The sequence below is a fragment of the Siphateles boraxobius genome, unplaced genomic scaffold, assembly GCF_051911475.1.
Source record: "Siphateles boraxobius isolate OS27281-9 unplaced genomic scaffold, OSU_SipBor_1 100, whole genome shotgun sequence".
Lineage (NCBI taxonomy): Eukaryota > Metazoa > Chordata > Actinopteri > Cypriniformes > Leuciscidae > Siphateles > Siphateles boraxobius.
This window is the reverse complement of record NW_027508701.1, coordinates 3,529,725-3,550,415: the sequence shown is the minus strand read 5'-3', so window position 1 is coordinate 3,550,415 and position 20,691 is coordinate 3,529,725. Positions and strand designations below refer to the sequence as shown.

At 36.8% G+C, this 20,691-nt stretch overlaps 1 protein-coding gene across 3 annotated transcripts in view; it reads left to right on the top strand.

Annotated features, from left to right (window-relative positions):
* The window catches only part of LOC143747003 (uncharacterized), a 119,615-nt gene extending 99,171 nt beyond the window's left edge, over window positions 1-20,444 (top strand). Inside the window, exons 1-3 of one of the 3 annotated variants that reach the window (XM_077239407.1) lie at window positions 11,091-11,167; window positions 13,463-13,595; window positions 19,439-20,444. In XM_077239407.1, the coding sequence (XP_077095522.1) occupies window positions 13,511-13,595; window positions 19,439-20,034 (681 nt within the window). In that variant the 5' untranslated portion in view covers window positions 11,091-11,167; window positions 13,463-13,510 and the 3' untranslated portion in view covers window positions 20,035-20,444. Of the gene's footprint in view, window positions 1-11,090; window positions 11,168-13,462; window positions 13,596-13,743; window positions 14,172-14,310; window positions 14,395-19,438 lie in introns of those variants that run through there. The other 2 variants (XM_077239423.1, XM_077239415.1) reach the window with 2 other exon arrangements.
* The last annotated feature ends 247 nt before the right edge of the window (window positions 20,445-20,691 follow it).

The window sequence follows — 20,691 nt, the reverse complement described above, 5'->3', positions numbered from 1 at the left end:
CGTGGAGAAGTTACGACGGGACTTGAGAAATGCGGAGGACAGGGAAAGAAGAAAAAAGAAGACAGTGGGCTCCTTGTTGGAGGATTTAAACCAATGCAACCAATTTTATCGGTACAACTACAATTTTTAACCTGCAGCTGTGTACGCGAGCAACAAGTTAAGTTGATTTGTTGTTTTGCACCTCTCAAGTTTGTGTTGCAAACCTAGGCTATGGAATTTAGTCAAATCATCAGCGTCATCCATCCCTCAGCTGGTGGTTCAAGCACTTAATCCTTTCGAACAGTCTTTTTTTCTCTGCCAATGCCTGTGGCATCAGGATGGTCTTTGCTCAATCAACCTTTCCCCTTACCTAACAGCAGCTGATTCTTCCAGGCTACCACGATAACACAGAGATGCGAGACAGTCATGCCTCCTGACCTAAAGCCTGTGTTCCCTAACGCAGGGTTTCTGTATCCTGTCATTCTTCTGAACAAGCAACCAACTGCTAACATCTGCTCTATCCTAACAGGGCTACCTTCTATAGGTCTTTGAACTATGAATCATAACCAGCTGTAATGATGAATATTTGTGTTAAAGGTGATTGACAGATTTGTGACGTTATGAACAGCAAAAACCCAGGTTTCAAAGCTCCACTAGGTTTCCGCAACTGGGAAGACACGTTAGGGGTTATGACTGAACCCCGAGCTTACTTGACCAAGTTGAGGCTGAACGATGGCACTCCACCTCATCGCTCAAAGAGGTTTCTTTGTTTAGTTTAGTTTTTGTTTTCCACAAGTAAGGTAAATACCTTAAGTGTATACTTTGTCATTGTATCCTTGGCATTAGTTATACTAATTAAAGATGCTATCAGCAAGTCTGAGCATTATGTAAAAGTAGAATCTAATAGTGCCAGTTAGTGCAAGGGAAAATATTTATTAATTATATGATTAATAATTAATTATGTCATTTTTTTATTATTATTAATATATATTAATCTTAACATCAACCATCTCACTGGGTAATATAATCAGAGTAAATAAACTATTAATAGGAAGTCAGTATTTAAGAATAAAACATTGCCAAATCTAGCTGCAAGCGGTATTGAGGTAGCCAAGCTTCTCATTGCCCACAAAACATTAGCATACCAGGTATTTACCTTCACTTGCATTACAAGGAGTAAGAGAACAAGAGTTTTAAAGAGTAACAATACAACCATAGAGTAGATGGAGAGTCTGGATTTGTTACAAACTATGGTTTTTGACCCAAAGCAATCACTTACAGATTTACTCTTTAAAACGTCTTGATCAACTTCTTGGTTCATATCCTTTTCTTTGACGTTGTGTTAAAAAAAATGTCGACACCAGTTCGGCTGCGTTGTACATTTCTTGCCATCACAAACACACTGTAAAGATTTTGGAGGTCAATCTCAAAATGTTATGTTGACTTGCTGTACTGAACATTTTTACTTCATTCAGTTGAAATATATGAAGTAGGGATGTTCATTTAACATTTTGTTTTCTGACTGACAGCTGATGCTTGTTAACCAGTCATCATCAGTTAACTTACATGATTTGAAGGTTAGATTAGAATTAAATAGAATTAGAAAAGATAAGTGTCTGTGACCCATTCAAATACCTCAAAAATGTAGATTTACATTTACAAATAGCAGCATAAACAACAGAACATGAGGATTCACACACACCGTCACATCAAGCACCCGCAGTGCTTCTGTGAACACAGTAAACCAGAATAAAAGTGTATGGTGTTTCTGCAACTACGGGCACTTTTAAGTCCCAGCAGTGAAATTTTAGATTTCTGTTAAAATTTGTCATTTGATGTTTCATATATATATTCACAGTGCCATTACACACCTTGACAAAAAATATAATTACTGATTAATGTGATTAAATATAATATTATGAAGCATTTATAGTCCCACACCTGTGGTCTCAACGTTGAGATACATAAAATAAGCTAATTTAATTACAATTTGACATTATTTCAAATGGAATTGTTTAATGTACAGATTCATTTAAAGCATCTTAAAAATCTTTATATTATTTACTGATCATTTTTATGAATTTTTTTAACTAAATGTGCCTGTCCCACACTTTTGAGTCATTACCGCAACAATGAAAAAAAGCTTTTATTATGTAATTTTATCGAACACAAACAAAGTCTAGTTTCTATGGAAACAGAAATGATCACTTGAGCACATTGCTGACAGACTGGGCCACCACACTACCTCACTCACAAGATACCAAAAAAATAAGGTAAACATCATATTTTCTGCTCTAGTATTTTTTGTGCGTCCTTACCATTCAGCTTAATAATTGTGTATTTTGAACTACTTTTTAAAAAATAAATGTATATTACTGTTGAATTCATGTATATTAAGATGCTAAGAGTCAAAACTAATTTGGTAGGCCTTGCTAGCTGCCAATTAGCTAAAATATTAGCAAAAATGTAATTTCCGCAACATGTCTTTACCGCAGCATATTTAGGTGTTGCGGTAAAGACCTTGTGTTGCGGTAAAGACAAATTCAAGGTTTACTGTATATTAAATTACAAATATTCAGTATATTATTAGTACTGAAGTATATATTAGTATATATATAAACATGCCATTTTTTAACCCTAGATTTTAACATTGTGTCCTTACCGACACATGATGTCATTACCGCAGCACTGCTCTATTTTACATTTTTTTTTTCTCACATTTTCATTTGCAAAAAAATATTTTTACACTTAAGCTGAGATGATTAACTCATTGAAATTGCAACATCTGTCATAAAAAGTTAAATGTTATCTTTTGTGTGTATGGAAACAATTGACATCTAAGGTTACTGTAAATTTTTTACATGGCATAGAAAAAAACATGAAATTCCCTATTTTGTATATTATTTTTTTATATCAGTATTTACAAAACTGCATCAAATTTGAAAAAGCTATTTAAATATATAAAAAAATGTATACAAATTACTATAGAAAAATGTATAAAATGAACGTTATTGTAACGTTGCGGTAAGGACACTTTTTAAGAAGATGACCCGAAAAATATAAAAAAATAAACATGTCCCAGATTAAAATCTTAATGACTACATTCTATTTTGTGTACATTTTTATATGTATTACAGACTGTGATGGTTAAAATTGAAATTCATAGTGGTTGATTTTTTTTTTAATTGGGATAGTCAAAAGTGCCCGTAGTTGCAGAAACCATATATATATATATTTATATGTATTTACACAACATCATTTTCAACTGAAAATTGTAAACTTTTCATGCTTTTTGGCCGCTCATTTACACGAAAATACCATTTTGGGGGCCTGACAATGTAAGGTTTTAAAAACTATGCCTTTACCAAATGCATGTAAACACCACGTGAACAAAACGCTACAAAACAATATACAGTACCAATATATATATATATATAACATTACAAAAGTTGATGACAGTACATTTCAAATACAAAAACATAATACAATACACAAGTTAAACTGTACATGATCTAGACCAGGGGTCTCCAACACGTCGCTCGCGAGCTACCAGTAGCTCGTGGCCTGATTGGAGGTAGCTCGCCAAGGGGCGAAATAATAAATAAAGGTGTAATAATTATGATGGGATTGTCAATGCAGGGATATCCTCCATCACCTAATAAAAAGTGTCCACGGGTTGGGTATGCCGCAAGCTGGTAAACTGGGCTGCAACGGAGGATTCGGGCATCATGTGTTGATCCAGGGTAACCACAGAACACATCAATAAACCTGCCAGTGTGGTCACAGATTGCTTGCAATACAAAAGAATGAAAGAGTTTTCTATTGAAGTAACAGTTGGCATCTCTCACTGGGGCTTTTATGCGTATGTGGCAACCATCTATAGCACCCAAAGCCCTTAGGAAAGCTTTGTGATTTGCCAACCTCGCAAACCCTTCACTTACTGCCTTTCTTGCATCTTCTGTGGATGGGAGTTTTATTATATTGCCTCTGTGGTGCAGGAGGGACCCAAGTACCTCTCTTACTGAGCGGAAGACTGTGGTCTTGGGTATAGAGAATGCCCGTCTGACAACTCTGTAGGAGGTACAGAGCCAACCAGAAGATGAATACCAGCACCTTTATGGTTTGCCCCCAGCCATGGTGTCGATCCTCATGAAGCATGCTCAGGAGTGCATTCAGGGATTCACGACTAAGGCGATAATCAGGTCTGGTGTCATTTTCTTCATCAAAAAACAGACGAAGCACTGGCACAGTAGGGTTCATTTGAATGTAGGTTGCGGGATTTACATCCTACAAAATTAGATGCAGGGCCACACATTAATCAACTTTAATAAACTTGTGACGTCCTTCATTCTATTCGGTGTTACTGATATAAATGTATATGGTTATATGCATATGTTTATTAACTGGGCTATATTGTGTAAAAAATGTAGAGATATATTGCCAGAAACCATATGGGTTTATGTCAAATTATTATGAATTAATTATAAACCATATTAAAAGTTGATTTGTTAAATTATTATTAATTATTATTAATAATTTTACATAAATTCACTTTTTATATGGTTTCTGGCAGTAAAACAATATTATTCATATAAGACCTTTTCACTGTGCTAAACTAGCAAGTTAAAAAATATGTCCAGGTGGTGGAGCTACAGTAGCAACTTGACTCACTCGTTCAAGCGTCATGGCCAGAAGCAGTCTCTTACAAAGTCGTCGTCTTCGCTGTCTTCTTTCATATTCATTACGGATTATAAATAGATATGACAAAGTAAAAGCGGCACGAAGTAGCTGAGGCTCAGCCATTTTTCTTTACTTTATTTACCTCAGCAGTGTTTACTATACATCAGTGCGCGGGAAGAAGGCGCACGAGACCGCTATGTAATTATGTGACCATTGATTAAAAACACATACACAGAAAGTTGACCAAATAAAGTTCATTTTCATATTGCATGACAATTACAACAGAGCTTCAATTCTGTTAATAGTCAAATAATAGCAGTAGTCAAGTGTATAAACTGTTTTTCATTATATTTATAGTTAGGCTACTTAATGTTTTTTATTTTTTTATTGTATAGTGTATATATTTTAAATGTGATATTAAATTAAAATATTAATGTAAGCCTATATCTATTTATGTTAATATCATAATCTGCGAAACCCCGCCGTTAACTTACTTTGATGGCGTTTGCAGGGCATTCCAAATGAGCGGTTATTGTCAGCGAAGTCCACTTCGACTGATATACCGTGCTCAGGGAGTAGGGAGCAGTGAACACTTGTGTAGGGACCCTGTCGAATGGAACGCACCTCCTGTCCTCTGTTTCTGACGTGCTCTATACCTTATAGGATGCTTATAAACATAAATAAGTTAATATAAGTGTTAATTAAAGCATAATTAACACATTTATAAGGGCCCAAGCCCTGAAAGGGCGAACATTATCCTGTTTTCCTTAGGACAATTTTTTTTTCCTTAGGATAAATTTTGTTTTATTTTTCTAACGACCTGTGTGCAAAGTTTCAAGAGTTTTCGAGCACGTTAAGGGCCCCAAAAGTGTCCGAATAGTCGTTAGAAAAATAAAACAAAATTTATTCTAAGGAAAACAATAGGGCCTTCGCCCTTTCAGGGCTTGGGCCCTTATAAATGTGTTAATTATGCTTTAATTAACACTTACATTAACTTATTTATGATTATAAGCATCCTATAAGGTCTCATAAGTGTCTTATTAACTGTTAATTACTGCCTATTACAAGCACCTTAAAATAAAGTGTTACCAAACTTACTTTCAAGTAGTTTTGAATTTCCCGCGAGTGAAACGAGCTCCAGAACACGTCCAGCTCCAGGACGCACGAGGACCACACACCCACACAGCCTCGTTTCAGCGTCACAAAGGTCTATAATGCAAGTAGCCTATTTATTTCCATCAAAATCTAAATGTGTTTAGAGCTGTTTATCCCTGCTTTAAGGTGTGTGATTTCTTGCTGGCTCTCGAGGTTCACTGTTGGTGAAATATGCTATTTCTGTGATCTGCTCTCTTTCTTCCTTTCCTTACTTTCCTTATATTATATGTCCGTTGTTAAATGTAGTATGTTGTAGTTTCATTTTATTAAACTCCCTTATACTCTTGATTGTCTCTGTCGGTTGATCATCGAACAAAGCCTCTTAAATCTGTGATCTTAAAGGGGTGGTTTACTGCTTTTTTTCTTTGCATGACTGTGTTTAGTCATGCAATATAGCATGTCTTCGTGTTTTTTTTTTTTTAAAAGCCTTATTTTTCATAAATTTCACCTTTATTGTAAGCCGCTTTCTCCTCTGTCATTTGAACGACCGGTTGACTTCCTGATTCTATGAAACACTCCCTCAGAAACAGGCAATGGGCTCAGATTGGTCAGTTGGGCCGGTGTGTTGTAATTGGCTAAACTGCGTAGCGCACGTTGTCCGGAAACTTCACGCCATTAACTTTACGGGCGAAAGCTGCATGTGCTCCGGTCAAATGTAAATAATGGTGTCAATACTGCGTATAAGTTTGAGCCAGAATCAGACCCAGAAAGCGGCGATGAAGAGAGTCAAGCAGAACCTCCCCAAACACGGCTCTTACAAAACGTTTCTAAATGGTACATATTTGAATTATTATTATTCTATTCTACTATTATTATATAAGAATTTCGATACACTGTTACTTGAAAATGCTCCTGCTGCTTGTTAGCTTTTGAGATACGGTTTTCTCCTGATTAAATGTTTAATATAACTGAATAAATCACTGAGTAATACCGTTTTTTAAAGTTATTGTTTTGTCGATATAACGAACAACCGTTTATCAATTCACAAAACTTAGTTTACTCTGTGTATCGTTTTCTTTAGGTGTAAGTTACATGTGGCAACTGTGTGAAAATGCCAACATTACGTGAAAACATCTGATAACAGCAGCTGAAGTTTGCTGTTGCGATTATATATCATTTTTTGAACTTTATACACGTTTGTCTTATACACACAAAATAGCAAAGAACTAACTAGCTAAACAGCGTTGGCACTGGTTTACGTTCTTGATCAAATCGAAAAATTACGTCATAAAGTATACATGGAAAATACATTTACAAAATTAGGACATAATTACAAATTCAGGTCCAAAATGTTTGTACGCGTTTGTCATGTACGAAATAGCATAACTAAGTGGCTACTAAAGCCAGCGCTGGCATTTGTTTACGTCCTTAATAAAAACTAAAGCATTACGTCTAAAATTAAAATACATTTAAAATTCTTACTTACAGGTTTTGGCCCAACAACTGCTGCCTCTGGTTTTAAAGTTGGAACTGATTCATGCTTTAGTAACAGTTTCTTGTTGAATCCGACATTGAATTCGTGGAGATTCTGGAAGCTGTCTTCCGTAAAATGCGCAGCACAGAAAGCTAAATTACGATTGTAATTTTCAGGAACATAATCAAACATAAATTGTAGCCATTGTTGACGAACTCTTCCTCTTCCACAAAGCAGCAGAAATATGGCCACGCCCCCTTTTTTGCATATTCCGGAGGGAGGGTTGGTTATGGGTTAGTTACGTATAAAACCCGGGAGTATCTCGTTGTAGTTCGAGTCGTTTTTGTAGGCATTAAACTTCCTGATTTTTAAAAGACGATATCTCTGCTTACGTTGAACTTTTTTTTTTTAAATTGTAGGTGATAAGTAACTCATAACCCGTATGATCAGTTATTGATTATGAATTATGAATTATTGATTATACATTCCCCTCACCTGAGCTGAGACCCTACACAAGTTTAATACACTGGGAATGTCATTAAAGCCTTTGTTTTATTCACAAAATTAAAGGGCAAAGTTAAATTAGACACATTCATATTTGTGTGATGAAAAGGCATTAATATGTGATATTTTTATTTTCGTTAATTTAATCTTTTATGAAATATGAAGTAGTATGACTAAATAATAATTTCATATATGCTTTGATTTGGGGTAATTTAACTTTTAATAAAGCACTTTAAGTTTTTAAAACTGAACGCTTCTCTATGGAGGAAACGGATCTGCTCGTGCGCGAGGTTAAAGCGGGACAAAGTTTTCGCGCGTTGTATTAGTCGCATATTAGTAACTCTTTAAATAACAAAAATGATATTGTCCTGTTCTTCTGGATCTCTGTTACCTGCAGGAAATGTATGTGATCCTGTGTGTGTGAAAGCTGCTCCAGCTCAGCGTCTCTCCTCCTCAGATCATTGATCTCCTGCTCCAGTCGCTCCAGTCGTTCTTCAGCTCGACTCACTGCAGCCTTTTCCTGATTTCTGATCCGCTGTGTCGCCTCAGAGCGGCTTCTCTCAATGGAGCGGATGAGCTCAGTGAAGATCCTCTCGCTGTCCTCCACTGCTGTGTGTGCAGAGCGCTGTTAGGACACACATCACAATCACACAGTGAGCTTCAGTGAGTCCTGACTGAGACTTCTCAAACTTCTCTTCTTCTCCAGACTCACCTTATGAGACTCTACAGCCTCTCTCAGCTGCTGAAGATCTTTCTCTCTCTGCTGGATCCTCTGCTGGAACGACCTCTGTGTCTCCTTCAGCTGCTTCTGCAGCACAAACCAATAACAGAGATGCACTTTATACTGTCACTATATCATCATGAGAAGAGTTGAATCCAGTGACAGTAGAATTAATAAACTTGTTTATCAAGTCAATAAAGCATGATAAAGCCTCATTCCTGCTGAGTTCAGATTCTACAACAGTAAATGCAAAAACCTTCACTGTAAACACTAATGCTCAAAATAATTCATTGGTTTGAGAAGGGTAAATTTAAAGTAAACAAATTAGTTATCTTTTATATGTATTTAAGAACTTTCTTTTTCATCTGAGTTTACAAAACAGACACATTGTAAGTAATCTGAATTGTTTAATTGTTTTAGACTTTTATGAGTTTCTTTGAATTTAGACAAACTTATATAACTGAAACTGGGCTGGGATTTCTATTTCTCAGCTTGCTTTGTAATTGCTTAAATTAAGTGTTATAATGTTTTTTTGTGCAAGATTAATGTTAAGTGGGAGATGTAGTAGTGTTTAATGATTTGCTATCCTAATTTAGAAGAGTTTCTGTTATGTGGTGTTTTTTAGTGTGTTTCCATCATGGTGACGAGTGGAGCATGAGTTTGGTTTGAGAACAGATATATGTTGTATGTTCTATAATGTCGTACTCATTTGCAAATTTGCAAAAAATTGTATGTAACCGATCACCTCAAATAATTTGAGTTCCCTTGTGATTGTGCCATGAAGCATGTGTGAAATCAGTCCAATGGTGTGATGAGACATCATAGACGGGTGACGTCACAGATCAGGAAACTATAAAGCATACCCAGAAACAGACCGGGCTAGCTTCTGTGTCCTCAGCAAGTGCTGTCTGTGATACTGTTTCTGTCTATTTAGTGTTGTATTGGCATTGCAGTTACATATATATATATATATATATATATATATATATATCCTTTCCAAGCAGATCCAATTTTGGCATGTGGGGCATACATGACATACCCAAAATAAAAAGGTTGCTGCTAATAAGTCATCCTGAAAAGACACATAACCAACATATATTTAGAAAGCCAACTCTTGAGAGTTTACAGTTCAAGACTCAGAATTAATCAGACTGTTATTAATATTGAGATATAGAAGCTCAAACAGAAACACATTAAGAATATATGTATTAAATGTATAAAAATAGTATATCAATGTAATATAAGAACTTATAACCACAACTAAAGTGTAGTCACACGTGCGGTCATGTTTCATTTCAAATCTGAGGATATCATCTCTAAAATGATCCATGCTGTGAAGACCTAACCCTTTAATGTAGCTATTAATCCAAAATATCTTAAATGTAGCTGTATTGCTGCTGTGTACATGGAATACTGCTGTATGCTGTAAAATGTTATTGTACCCCTGCCCTAACACTAGGAAGAAAACAGGCAAAGTCTATTTTGTTAATCAATTTTATTTATTTTTCTAATTCTGATTCCATATATACATTTCCTGCATATAGTGATTTCCCAACTTTACAAATTCAGGTTCTCCCTCCATGGGGATTATTTACTTATTTATTATTATTTACTTTTAATCAAGCCTTTGTTGAGAACTGCATTATATTTTTGTTGTCTTGAACAATGAGAATATAATTGATTCTGAACACAAAACCAAATCAGTAAAAAAATTTGTTACTGTCTGACAATGTGCAATGTGAATAATTACATATTCAAACAATTAAATTTTATAATGTACAAAATACATTATATGGATTATGTTTTGAAACCAATACCATGGTATAATAATACATAAATAAAAATGCATGCATACCTGAAACATACCTGTTCTATTGTACAAACTGGTAAAACTCCTGGGAGCCAAGTTAAAATATTCAAAGTTCATCCTGAAGAAGTGTGTGTGTGTGTGTGTGTGCGTGCGTGCGTGTGTGTGTGTGTGCGTGCGTGCGTGTGTGTGTGTGTGCGTGCGTGCGTGTGCGCGTGCGTGCGTGCGTGCGTGTGTGTGTGTGTGTGTGTGTGTGTGTGTGTGTGTGTGTGTGTGTGTGTGTGTGTGTGTGTGTGCGTGTGTGTGTGTTTCTTGCTAGGTTGTAAAGTTTATGCCTTGAATGACAGTTGCAGAGACTGACTTGATATTTTTCCTTTCATCAGTTCTGATTTATTCATGTGTTCTGTTTCTGTAACTGCTTTGTAAAGCACGTTGTCTTCCTGTTTTCTGTGTCTGATGACTCATAAAATGTTTTGAAATATGTCACTGGCTCTGTTCCTTCATATACTCTTGATTTTTAAGATTGTTTATAATTTGTCATTTAAGATAAAAAAATATATGCAGTGTAACTAAATGCATTTAGTGATATGTTTACTGCTGACAAATTCAGATAAAGATACTTTATTATTATTATTTATTTTCCCTAAAGCAGCTATTAGCCCGCAGTCAATATGTCAAGATCTATAATCAGTTAGTACGACTGATTTGACATTACCAAATAATCATCAATGGACAGCATGTATTTAAACATGTATTTTACGTCTTTACATGTTTGTGTTTTTATAGTCTAAATTCCTGTGCACTTAATAGTGATTTTGTGACCAGGACTTTTATTTTGGCGTGGTGTTGTGACGTCATAAAGCCGCGCCGCGCTGCGCTTCGTCTGTTGTGAATCTGCTGAAGAGAGGTTTGTGTTTTTAAAACATTTAATGATTTCAAATAGATATAGCCCGTTCAGACCATTTTATTGGTTTCACAAGCATTGCGAATTTATTATTAAATGTAATATTAAAATGCTTTATATTAAACTTTTAAGAACGGTATATCTGTGAGTAAACACACATGAGTATCAGAAAAGGTGTGTCTGATATCGCGCTCTTTATCGTGAATCAGTTTAAACACTAATTCGGTCTCTGGTAAAAGTTGTGATGGAGAAACTCAGAGTCAGCTGAACCAAATGCTTGTCAAAGTGTGTTTCGCAGCTCTTGAAAAGAGTTCATGATCCTGCAGTACCAGAGGCTGCAGTTTCAGGACCTGCATTTCTAAAACACTAGTTCAGTTTACTAGCAGTTTTATAGCACTTTTACTATTCAATTCTTCTTGTGTTATTCATTTTCTGTTACGAGTTACTGTTTCAATTGCTTAGATTTAATATTAACCCTAAACATAACCGTTGGCTATCCTCTTGGTATATTTACCCTAATTTGTTTCAATATATGAGCTCATATATTGTTTTTAAAGGGTAACTAAACCCCTGGTCAGAGCCCGACTCCACCCACTGGCAATATTTTAAAAATGCTGGAAAAAGTGGGCGGAGATAGAGGGGACGAACCGAGGGCAGTGAAATACTCTATCCTGATCGTTTTCAATACTTGCAATTCCAACTCTTGACTCGCTACACTGGTTATGACGAAACAAGATGGTTTTTATACTGCCGAGGGCGTGGTAGCTCGTACCAAGGGCGTGGTGAGCTGGAACCTGCTTACGTCACCTCCCACCTCTTACGTCACGAACCGCCACAAACATCCAATAGGAAAATTCAACTGCAGTAGCCACCGTTCAACCTGCAGAGGGCAGCACTCAGACGTTTCTACACCATATATTGTAGAATTAAAACACTTTATACCCAAATGTCAAAAAAGTTACTTGACTCAATGAACAGCACTAATAAAGCCCCATTCTTACAGATCATTAACTAAAAAAAGTTGGTTTAGGGTTTAGTTACCCTTTAAAGTGCCCCCGTTATGGTTTTTTGAATATTCCCTTTCATGAAGTGTAATAGAGCTGTTTGTGGATGTAGCCTAAACGTTCTGCAATAAATTAAAAGGTGCACGATAAATAAAGTTATTGTCTCCCAAAAGAAAGAATCAACTCTGAACCGTCTTAACGAGTCGTTTGTGTTTCGAATACCATTGCTTTACGGTTCTATGTCACTAGAAAATACATTTCCATAATGGCCACATATGTTGTACATTTTCCGCCCGCGAACAACTTGACAAGCCCAACACGGCACTTTACTGACGACGACTGCTCAAGCATTGTAAAGCGCTTGCTCTAGAAAGATGGGTCAGTACCCAGTTTATCTGGACCATGGTGCATCTTGCTATGACTATTATTGATGTATATATTTTCTACTGGGTGTTCAACATACGTAGTTTTGTGTTTTACATCGCGTAGGTAGGGGTGTGACTGTTATTATATAACCGTGAGACCGACGGTTATAGTTGAACACCGTCATTAGAACTCTATAACCGCCAAAACCGTGTTATTAAAATATTTTTTACAAACATTTTTTATCATAGAGAATGTTTAAATACTAATATCAGATTACGAGGGAAACGGAGGCGGAGTCAGTGGTGCTTCAGAGGCTGAGTGCTGGAGATGATCGGGAGAGGACTATGTGTGTCCCTTTAGACTTTGAGACTCACGCGCGGTGCCATGCGATGGTGCTGGACATGCGTTGGGGGACGGCTCTCGGACGGAGCGTCGCGCAGGTCATCAGTAATCACGACCCCGGCCTCTTACTGCCCTCGGCCTTGCCACAGCAAGCTTCTGCACAACTGAAATAACGACACTGGAAGCCTTACATTTTCAAATTCACATTCATTAAAAATAAAGATCAAAGTATATTTTGATTTTAGATGTACGCGAGGGTTCGCCTTCAGTGCATGTGACAAATTTTATCAGCACCAGAATAGTACTTATGTACTCGTGTCATGTGCTGCCCATTTTTTGAGATATTTTTTTGTTTTCATGAAAGTTTAACCTATTTAAAGGCACACTATGCAGGAATTATCAGTAACTGCACTGGGGGGGGGGGGGGGGGGGGGGGGGTAAATATTGTAATAATATAATATTATTCACCAGTGCGCTGAACTACTGAACTAGAGCTGATTGAGACGCACTCAGATTTACTGTGGATTTATTTTTCTTTCTGTTAATTATTCTCATCTTAAACATGACAAATTGTCCAAACACACAGGAAAACTTCTGGAGAAACATCTGAGATCCACGTGACACTATTATAAAGATGGCGTTGATTAAACAAGAGAGTGAAGACATAAAGATTGAAGAAGTGTTCAGCGTGAAACATGAAGATACTGAGGAACAAACAGGTTAGTTTCATTCAATCCTTATTAAAATTATCTCTACAGAATTTAAAGCTGCAGTCCGTAACTTTTTTGGGTAAAAAAAAATAATAATGAAAAAAAACATAACCAGCCAGTGTTCAAAAATATCTCCTTGCCTTTGCTCGAATCAAAACTGTTAGCTTGTAATAATGATTTTAATTCCAGTGGTACTGGTGGATTTCCGCGGGAAATTCGAGCATGTCTTTGTGTCATTACGTCACATCTGTACACATAGAGAAGGTGTTTCGGCTAGTCGGCTATATTGCGTGAGGATGTTGGAGGTGGAAATTTTTAGCCTTTTCTCACAGCACTTTAAATAATTCAACTTATGGTGGATCCAGAAAGGTTCAAACGACAATCACCAGTGACAACTGGAGATTCACCAGTTGTAAAACCCAAAAGAATTCGGACTTCGGAGTGGGTAGAGAAAAAAAGAGACTGCAACCGGGCCCACGCGAAAACAAGGATAAACGTCGGCAGGGCTTTTGAAAGGTGGCGTGAACTCCGTGATTTGAAGGGGTTCAAAACGGACGCAGAGACGGCTTTTTTTCTGCTGGAAAGGTAACGTTAAGAATTTTCAATAGTTCAGTCGTGTAACAGTAGCACACTTGTTCGCTTAATTCACACAGTTACGGAGTTTTCTTTGTTGTGGCCTTTTTTCGTTTTGCTAGTATGGTAAATATGAATTATTTTGTGCTAGCTATGAGAGGGAGCAATTCACCTCTACTCCAAGAAAACCAAACCCGCCTTCTCCGTTGTCAAGCATTGGAGCTGAATCAGATCGGTAAAGTGAAAATTTTCCTGTCGTAAGATGTTATGCTTTTTTCCCCCTTAGTTGATCAGAACAAAAGTGGATGTTACTTACATGTTCAGATGACATTTTCCGGTGAAAATTCTTATGTTGGTCATACTGTACTTCCAAAAAGTAGAATGTGTGATTCTGAAAGGCAATATCCACACCGGCGCGTGGACGACAGACGCGCAGTCTCCTCAAAACATTGTGTTCATCCGCGCGGTTTCATGCCGATGTACAACTCACGTAAAGTTGATAATTCCTCGAATAACTGCAATTACAGATTTCAAACAGAGATGGCGACAGAGGAAAAGCTACGGACTACAGCTTTAATGATATTGATATTTTTTATATGTTATTTGACATGGAGCGGGTCGCCTCATGTGGACAGACATGTTTGTTGAGATCACATGACCAGACTAATACTAATGCTGCTTCTGGAGTATCTTGAGAAACTCCCACTTCCATGTTGGACATTCGTTATTACGACATGTAGCACATTAAATTAGGAAAATAATATGGAAGTAGCATAAACAAATAAACAAAACAATTATTCTGTGTAACATTAAACCCCATATCTAGTATCTAGCGATAATATTTATTTGTATTAATAAAGCCATCATGAAAGGTAAATAATTTATATTTGTTGTTTTTAAGTGTTGTAAGATTTAATTAACTTGCTGTACTATTTATAATGGACAAATTCTGAACAATTATACCTTTTAAAAGGAAATAAGATTGAAAAACTTTGGGTTGTACTGGGAGAGTTATTTATAAATGTTTATTTTTGAAAAGAAATGCAATAAATTCTGTTTAATATTTCTTTCACATTTTTGCACAATTTATCTAACAATATTCAGAACCTCGTGAAATTCAGAGGGACAAAAACTTATTAGGCTATTCAATCAAAATTACAAATAGTAGTAAATATTCATTGAATCAACGCAATAAATAGTAAATAAGTTATATGTCAAAAACATGTTGACATCCCGAACCAAACTAGTCTCAACTACAGCTACAGTGTTTGAGGGCGGGGCAAAGCAGACCCTGTTCAAACGCAACCAATGAGCTGGCATTGTGCAAATTAGTTACAAACCTACGTCGGTTCAGCAGGAAGTGAGACTGGAATTACTGACGACTCGTTTCAGTTCAGAATCGCTTCTATCTTTTATAGGCCTTAAAGTGAACTAGGAAAAATATATTAGAAAGTTGTTGTTTTTTTGCTTATTTCTGTTACTTGTAAAATTTTCATCACTAAAGTCTGATTGCACTGTATTCAGCACAAACTCTGCTACAATAATATGTGAGCAGGATGTATGTAAACGTTTGCAGTTTTGAGAATTACGTTTATATGTGGTTTGTGAAAATTTTTTTTTTTTTTTTGAAGGCACTGAAATAAGGCCATAAAATCCATACTGATTATTTGTTCTCAAGACTTTTGAAAACTGAAACACGTAGTCTAGAATATTTGCTTCAAAACTATGTAAAAATCATCCTGCCCACTCAATCACATAAAGCAATATATTCATTTAAAATTTGCAAGACATGATTTGTGTAAGAAGAGAGCTGTATGTGAGGCGGCGTGACTTTTCATGAATATTGATGTGTTTCACGCCTGGGAAGACAAAGACCCTCCCCTAATGATCCCATCAGGTGGGACTGTGAGGGAACTATATACAAAGAACTAGGAGAGATTTAAAAAAGAATGGCTTTTTGATTGTTTGGATTTATTTACAACAAAACACAATCCAAAGATGCATAACAAAGGACAAAAAAGCTCATTATTGAGCACAATGATCTAAAGTCAGAGACAGAACAGTCACACACCTTTGTGCCATTCCGGTTCAACATACCTGTCATTTCCAAGGTGTTTACTATCATGTTTATATCATGTATGTTTTATGTATGTGTATATCAGGAGAAACTAGAACTGCACGATTTGAGGAAGAAAATCTAATTGTGATTTTTCTAGTTAAAATTGCGATTTAAAATTAACAAAAATATACCTGTATATGAATATATATATAAGAACACCGGGTTTGTTGCGCCTTGTAGGCATATACTTGTGGGGATGCAGGTGGCCTATAACTAAAAATCATTAGAAAGGAACACTTCAGTACTCTACACTAGAGAAAAATATATGGATTATTATATGCAGGGTTTCCACGGGTCTTAAAAAAAGTCTTCAATCACTCTTCCGTGAATCAAGGCCTTAAAAAGGTCTTAAACCAGAGCAAAAAGTAAAGTAAAGCGAAAGCCTATTTTATTTGCTACGCAGCTGAGATCACTCAATATTCATTGAACAATATATGTTAGATGGCGGTATGTGCTGCTTCATCTGTCTGTCACCCGAAGAACTTGACAAATACGTGCAGATAAACCCTTTCTAAAGCACGCTGTTTAGAAACGTAGTTCGATTGGAAGGCCGAAAGATACGTTGGCGAAATTGGGAAATGTCTATTCCAGCCTAAATCTATAAAAGGTTTACGGCTTGATTGAAGTCTGTAGCAGGGAATGTTTATCAAGCTTATTGTTTTACATGGCGTAAATAATTTCCAGTTGAGTACGATGGGGATCAAAGCAGTCGACTCACACTAAGCTAGCACCAATCACAAACAGCTACAAGGTGTCATGCAGACTTCGAATCTATATTACAATACTGTTCTCAAGACACAATCGCAACAAATACAAAGAGTTTGTCAGCCTCGTGTACACACGAATCTCCTGCTGCGACGGTTTCTTCCACACACTGAAGTCGGAAGTGTTATGCTTGTACAGTATGCTACCACGACTCCTACAAATCAAACGCTGATATCGAAGAGATCTTTCGTGTTATGTTTCCTGATTCAGAACTGGTAGTGACATTTAAGCTCTATTCTGGAGAAAAAGCAGTGTCATAGAGGTATATAGATATTAGGGCTGTAGTCAAGACCACCTTTGTCGAGTCCAAGGAAAGTCCAAAACCAGGACTAGTCGAGTCCAAGTCAAGACCGAGTCCAAAGAGGTTTGAGTCCAAGACAAGACCGAGTCCAAAAAGGTTTGAGTCCAAGACAAGACCGAGTCCAAAAAGGTTTGAGTCCAAGACAAGACCGAGTCCAAAAAGGTTCGAGTCCAAGACAAGACCGAGTCCAAAAAGGTTTGAGTCCAAGACAAGACCGAGTCCAAAAAGGTTCGAGTCCGAGTCAAGGCCAAGTCCAGGACAGGGAAAAAAAGTCTTATGCATGACATTATCAAGACAATCATTTTGGGTTATTATTTGTTGATCTAAAAGCAAAAACAGTGTCACAAACCCCAGGATTTTAAAGTATAGACATTCCCCTTGATATCATATAATCTTCTAATCTAAAGAAAGCAGAATGATGACATATGGTGATACCTCATAATGGCAGTGTTTCAGTGTGGATCTGAAAGCCGCATCCAGATAGCCCCTTATCACAGGCCATTCTTGAGACTCGCCCTCGAGGAGCGGGCTTATCAATACAACGTTCTGCCGTTCGGTCTGTCCCTAGCACCCGAGCATGGACGCCGCGCTTTCTCCCCTGAGACTCCGGGAAGTGCATGTGCTGAATTATCTCGACGACTCGCTGGTTTTGGCGCAATCGCGGCTCACACCAGAGCAAATGGACGGCTTTTATGTGTGCTTACTGCGAACATAATAAAGACACCTGGACTCGGTTGAGACCAAAAGCCATATTTGGCCAGACCAGTGGCGAGACCGAGACAAGTCCGAGTCCGAATACCAGCGAGTCCGAGACAATAGAAAAACGTTCTTGAGTCCGAAACCGGACTCGAGTACTACAGCCCTGATAGATATACAACAGGTCTGATCAGAAGGTCAAAGTTATTTCCACATTCAAGTGGTTGAGGTATTCAAGTCTTAACATACTTTATGTAAAATTAATACAAAATTGAGTTAGCAATTAAAAAAAAAATCTTATGCTTTGCTTTTGGTTTTGCTTGTAACTTTATTAATATAAATTTTAGCAACACAAAATATCTCTCAAACTGACATTTATACATGTACCTAAACATCTGAGACAGGTATTGGTGCATTAGTATACTGAAGTGTGAATGTAGTGGCAAATTTGTAAAAAATACGCTTAAACTTCACGGATTGGCACCAAGCAAAATTGAGCATACACATTGTAAATTTAGCAAATTTTTCAGTTGGCACTGTGTAATTACAGGAAGACTCAAAATGCTACCCTGCCCACTTCATTTTGAATAATGCCGAAAATTGACAATTCTACAATAGATTCATTACAGCTCAAAATCAGCCTAAAATATGAGACAGAGCGTCTTTACTCTTCAGTATCATCCCTATCACTATCATCAGGGCCATCATCCCATGTAGCTCTTTCCTCTGTTTCCTGGTGCCACAAGTAGAAAAGTTAGTCTGGATCCCTGCTCGACTCCGCTATTATTCTTGAGCACAAGGGCCCACGCCTACTTGCTAAATATATCAAAAATACATTAAAACATACCATGCAACAGGAAAAGTGTTCAAAAGCAGAGCATCCACTACAAATATTTCTATTTCAATTAATTTAATGTTGTACCTTCTGGATAATGATTTCATGAAATTTCAGTGCTTAACTCCATTAGTGAGAGGCACATTTAATCTAAATGTGTATTATGTATACATATGAAACTCTGAATGTAAAACAGAGTTTAAATCATTGCTTACTTTTATTTCTTCGCTCATACTAGTAAAAGAGTGCGTACACACCGTCTAGAGTATCCGTATGGTACGAACATATTTACGCCTAGTTTATATTTTATTATAAACTATAATTTTATTATATTATATTGTGCAAGGAAAATTGCGTACGCACATTTCTATGCCCATGTTGTGTACGCAACGTTTATACATCAGCCCCAGGTGTAAACTTGAATGTCTCTCTCATTTACTTCTGATCTGATTGACCAGAACACTTCTTAATACCTGGTGTAAACAGGGCCTTTGTTGGGTTTGATGTTTTGCTTTGTGCCATTAAACTAGAGTTAACTTTTTTTGGTTTTTGTTTTGCTTTAGATCAAATGCAGCTGAAAGAGGAGAGTCCAGAACTGGAGGAATCTGAAGTTAAAAATGAGTATGAGAAAGATCATGATTTCAAAACTGGAGAAAAATCTTTTAGTTGCTCAATGAAAAAAAAGGTTTCCTCACGAAAAAAAGGTGTGAAGACAAAAACTAGAAGTGATCTTACCTGCAAACAGTGCGGAAAAAGTTTCGCTCGAAAATCAAACCTTAATGTTCACATGAGAATTCACACTGGAGATAAGCCGTTCACCTGCCAACAGTGTGGGAACAGTTTCATTCGTAAATCAAGCCTTGAAGTCCACATGAGAGATCACACAGGAGAAACCCCATTCACCTGCCAACAGTGTGGGAAAGTTTTCAGTCAAAAATCAAACCTTAATATTCATATGAAACTTCACACGGGAGAAAACCCTTTCACCTGCAATCTGTGTGGGAAGAGCTTCTCACGGAAAGAAAATCTACAGATTCACATGAGAATTCACACCGGAGAGAAGCTGTCCACATGTGAAAAGTGTGGAAAGAGTTTTTCACTTAAAGGACTCTTCAAGGACCACATGAGGATTCATTCATGTGCCTTTATTGTGGAGTGACTCACATAAGCAAGACTTGAGATTCACATGAAAATTCACACTGGAGAGGAGCCTTCCACCTGCCTATCAAAGAGACTTGAAACATCATTTGCAAACCTTTTCTCTAAAGAATCTTAAATGGTCTAAGTCTGCTAAGAGATTTATAAAAAGAGAGCAATTTCAAAAATCACCTCTACATTTACTCTAAACGAGATTAAATCACTTTCCCCCAGTGTCATGCTTGCAGATACACTTGTCTCGGCTATTTTTAATGCCACCAGCAAATCTATGTGAAATTAATTTTGATTTCATTCATTTAATTGTTCAATAGATCAGAATCAAAATGTTAGATAATCTTCTGTCTTGCTATAAAATGCTACAATGTAAATGGAAAAATTACAAATAAAAGGACATTAACTGAAAAAAAAAAATTTGCAATGAATTATTTGATTCCTCTTCATTGAGAGAATGCACAAGTAAACATTGTTTCAGTCGTGACTTGAACATCCCTATGGTTGGAGTGGGTGACGACATCATGTTTCAGTACGCCTGCTCTGGTGATGTAGGGCATGTCTATGAAACGCATGTGCCATACTTGCGTAAAGGAAGTTTTGATTGGTCTATATGTGAGGCTGATGCAAATGTCTATGCACTCTTATGTTTGTCTGATGAGGCGCT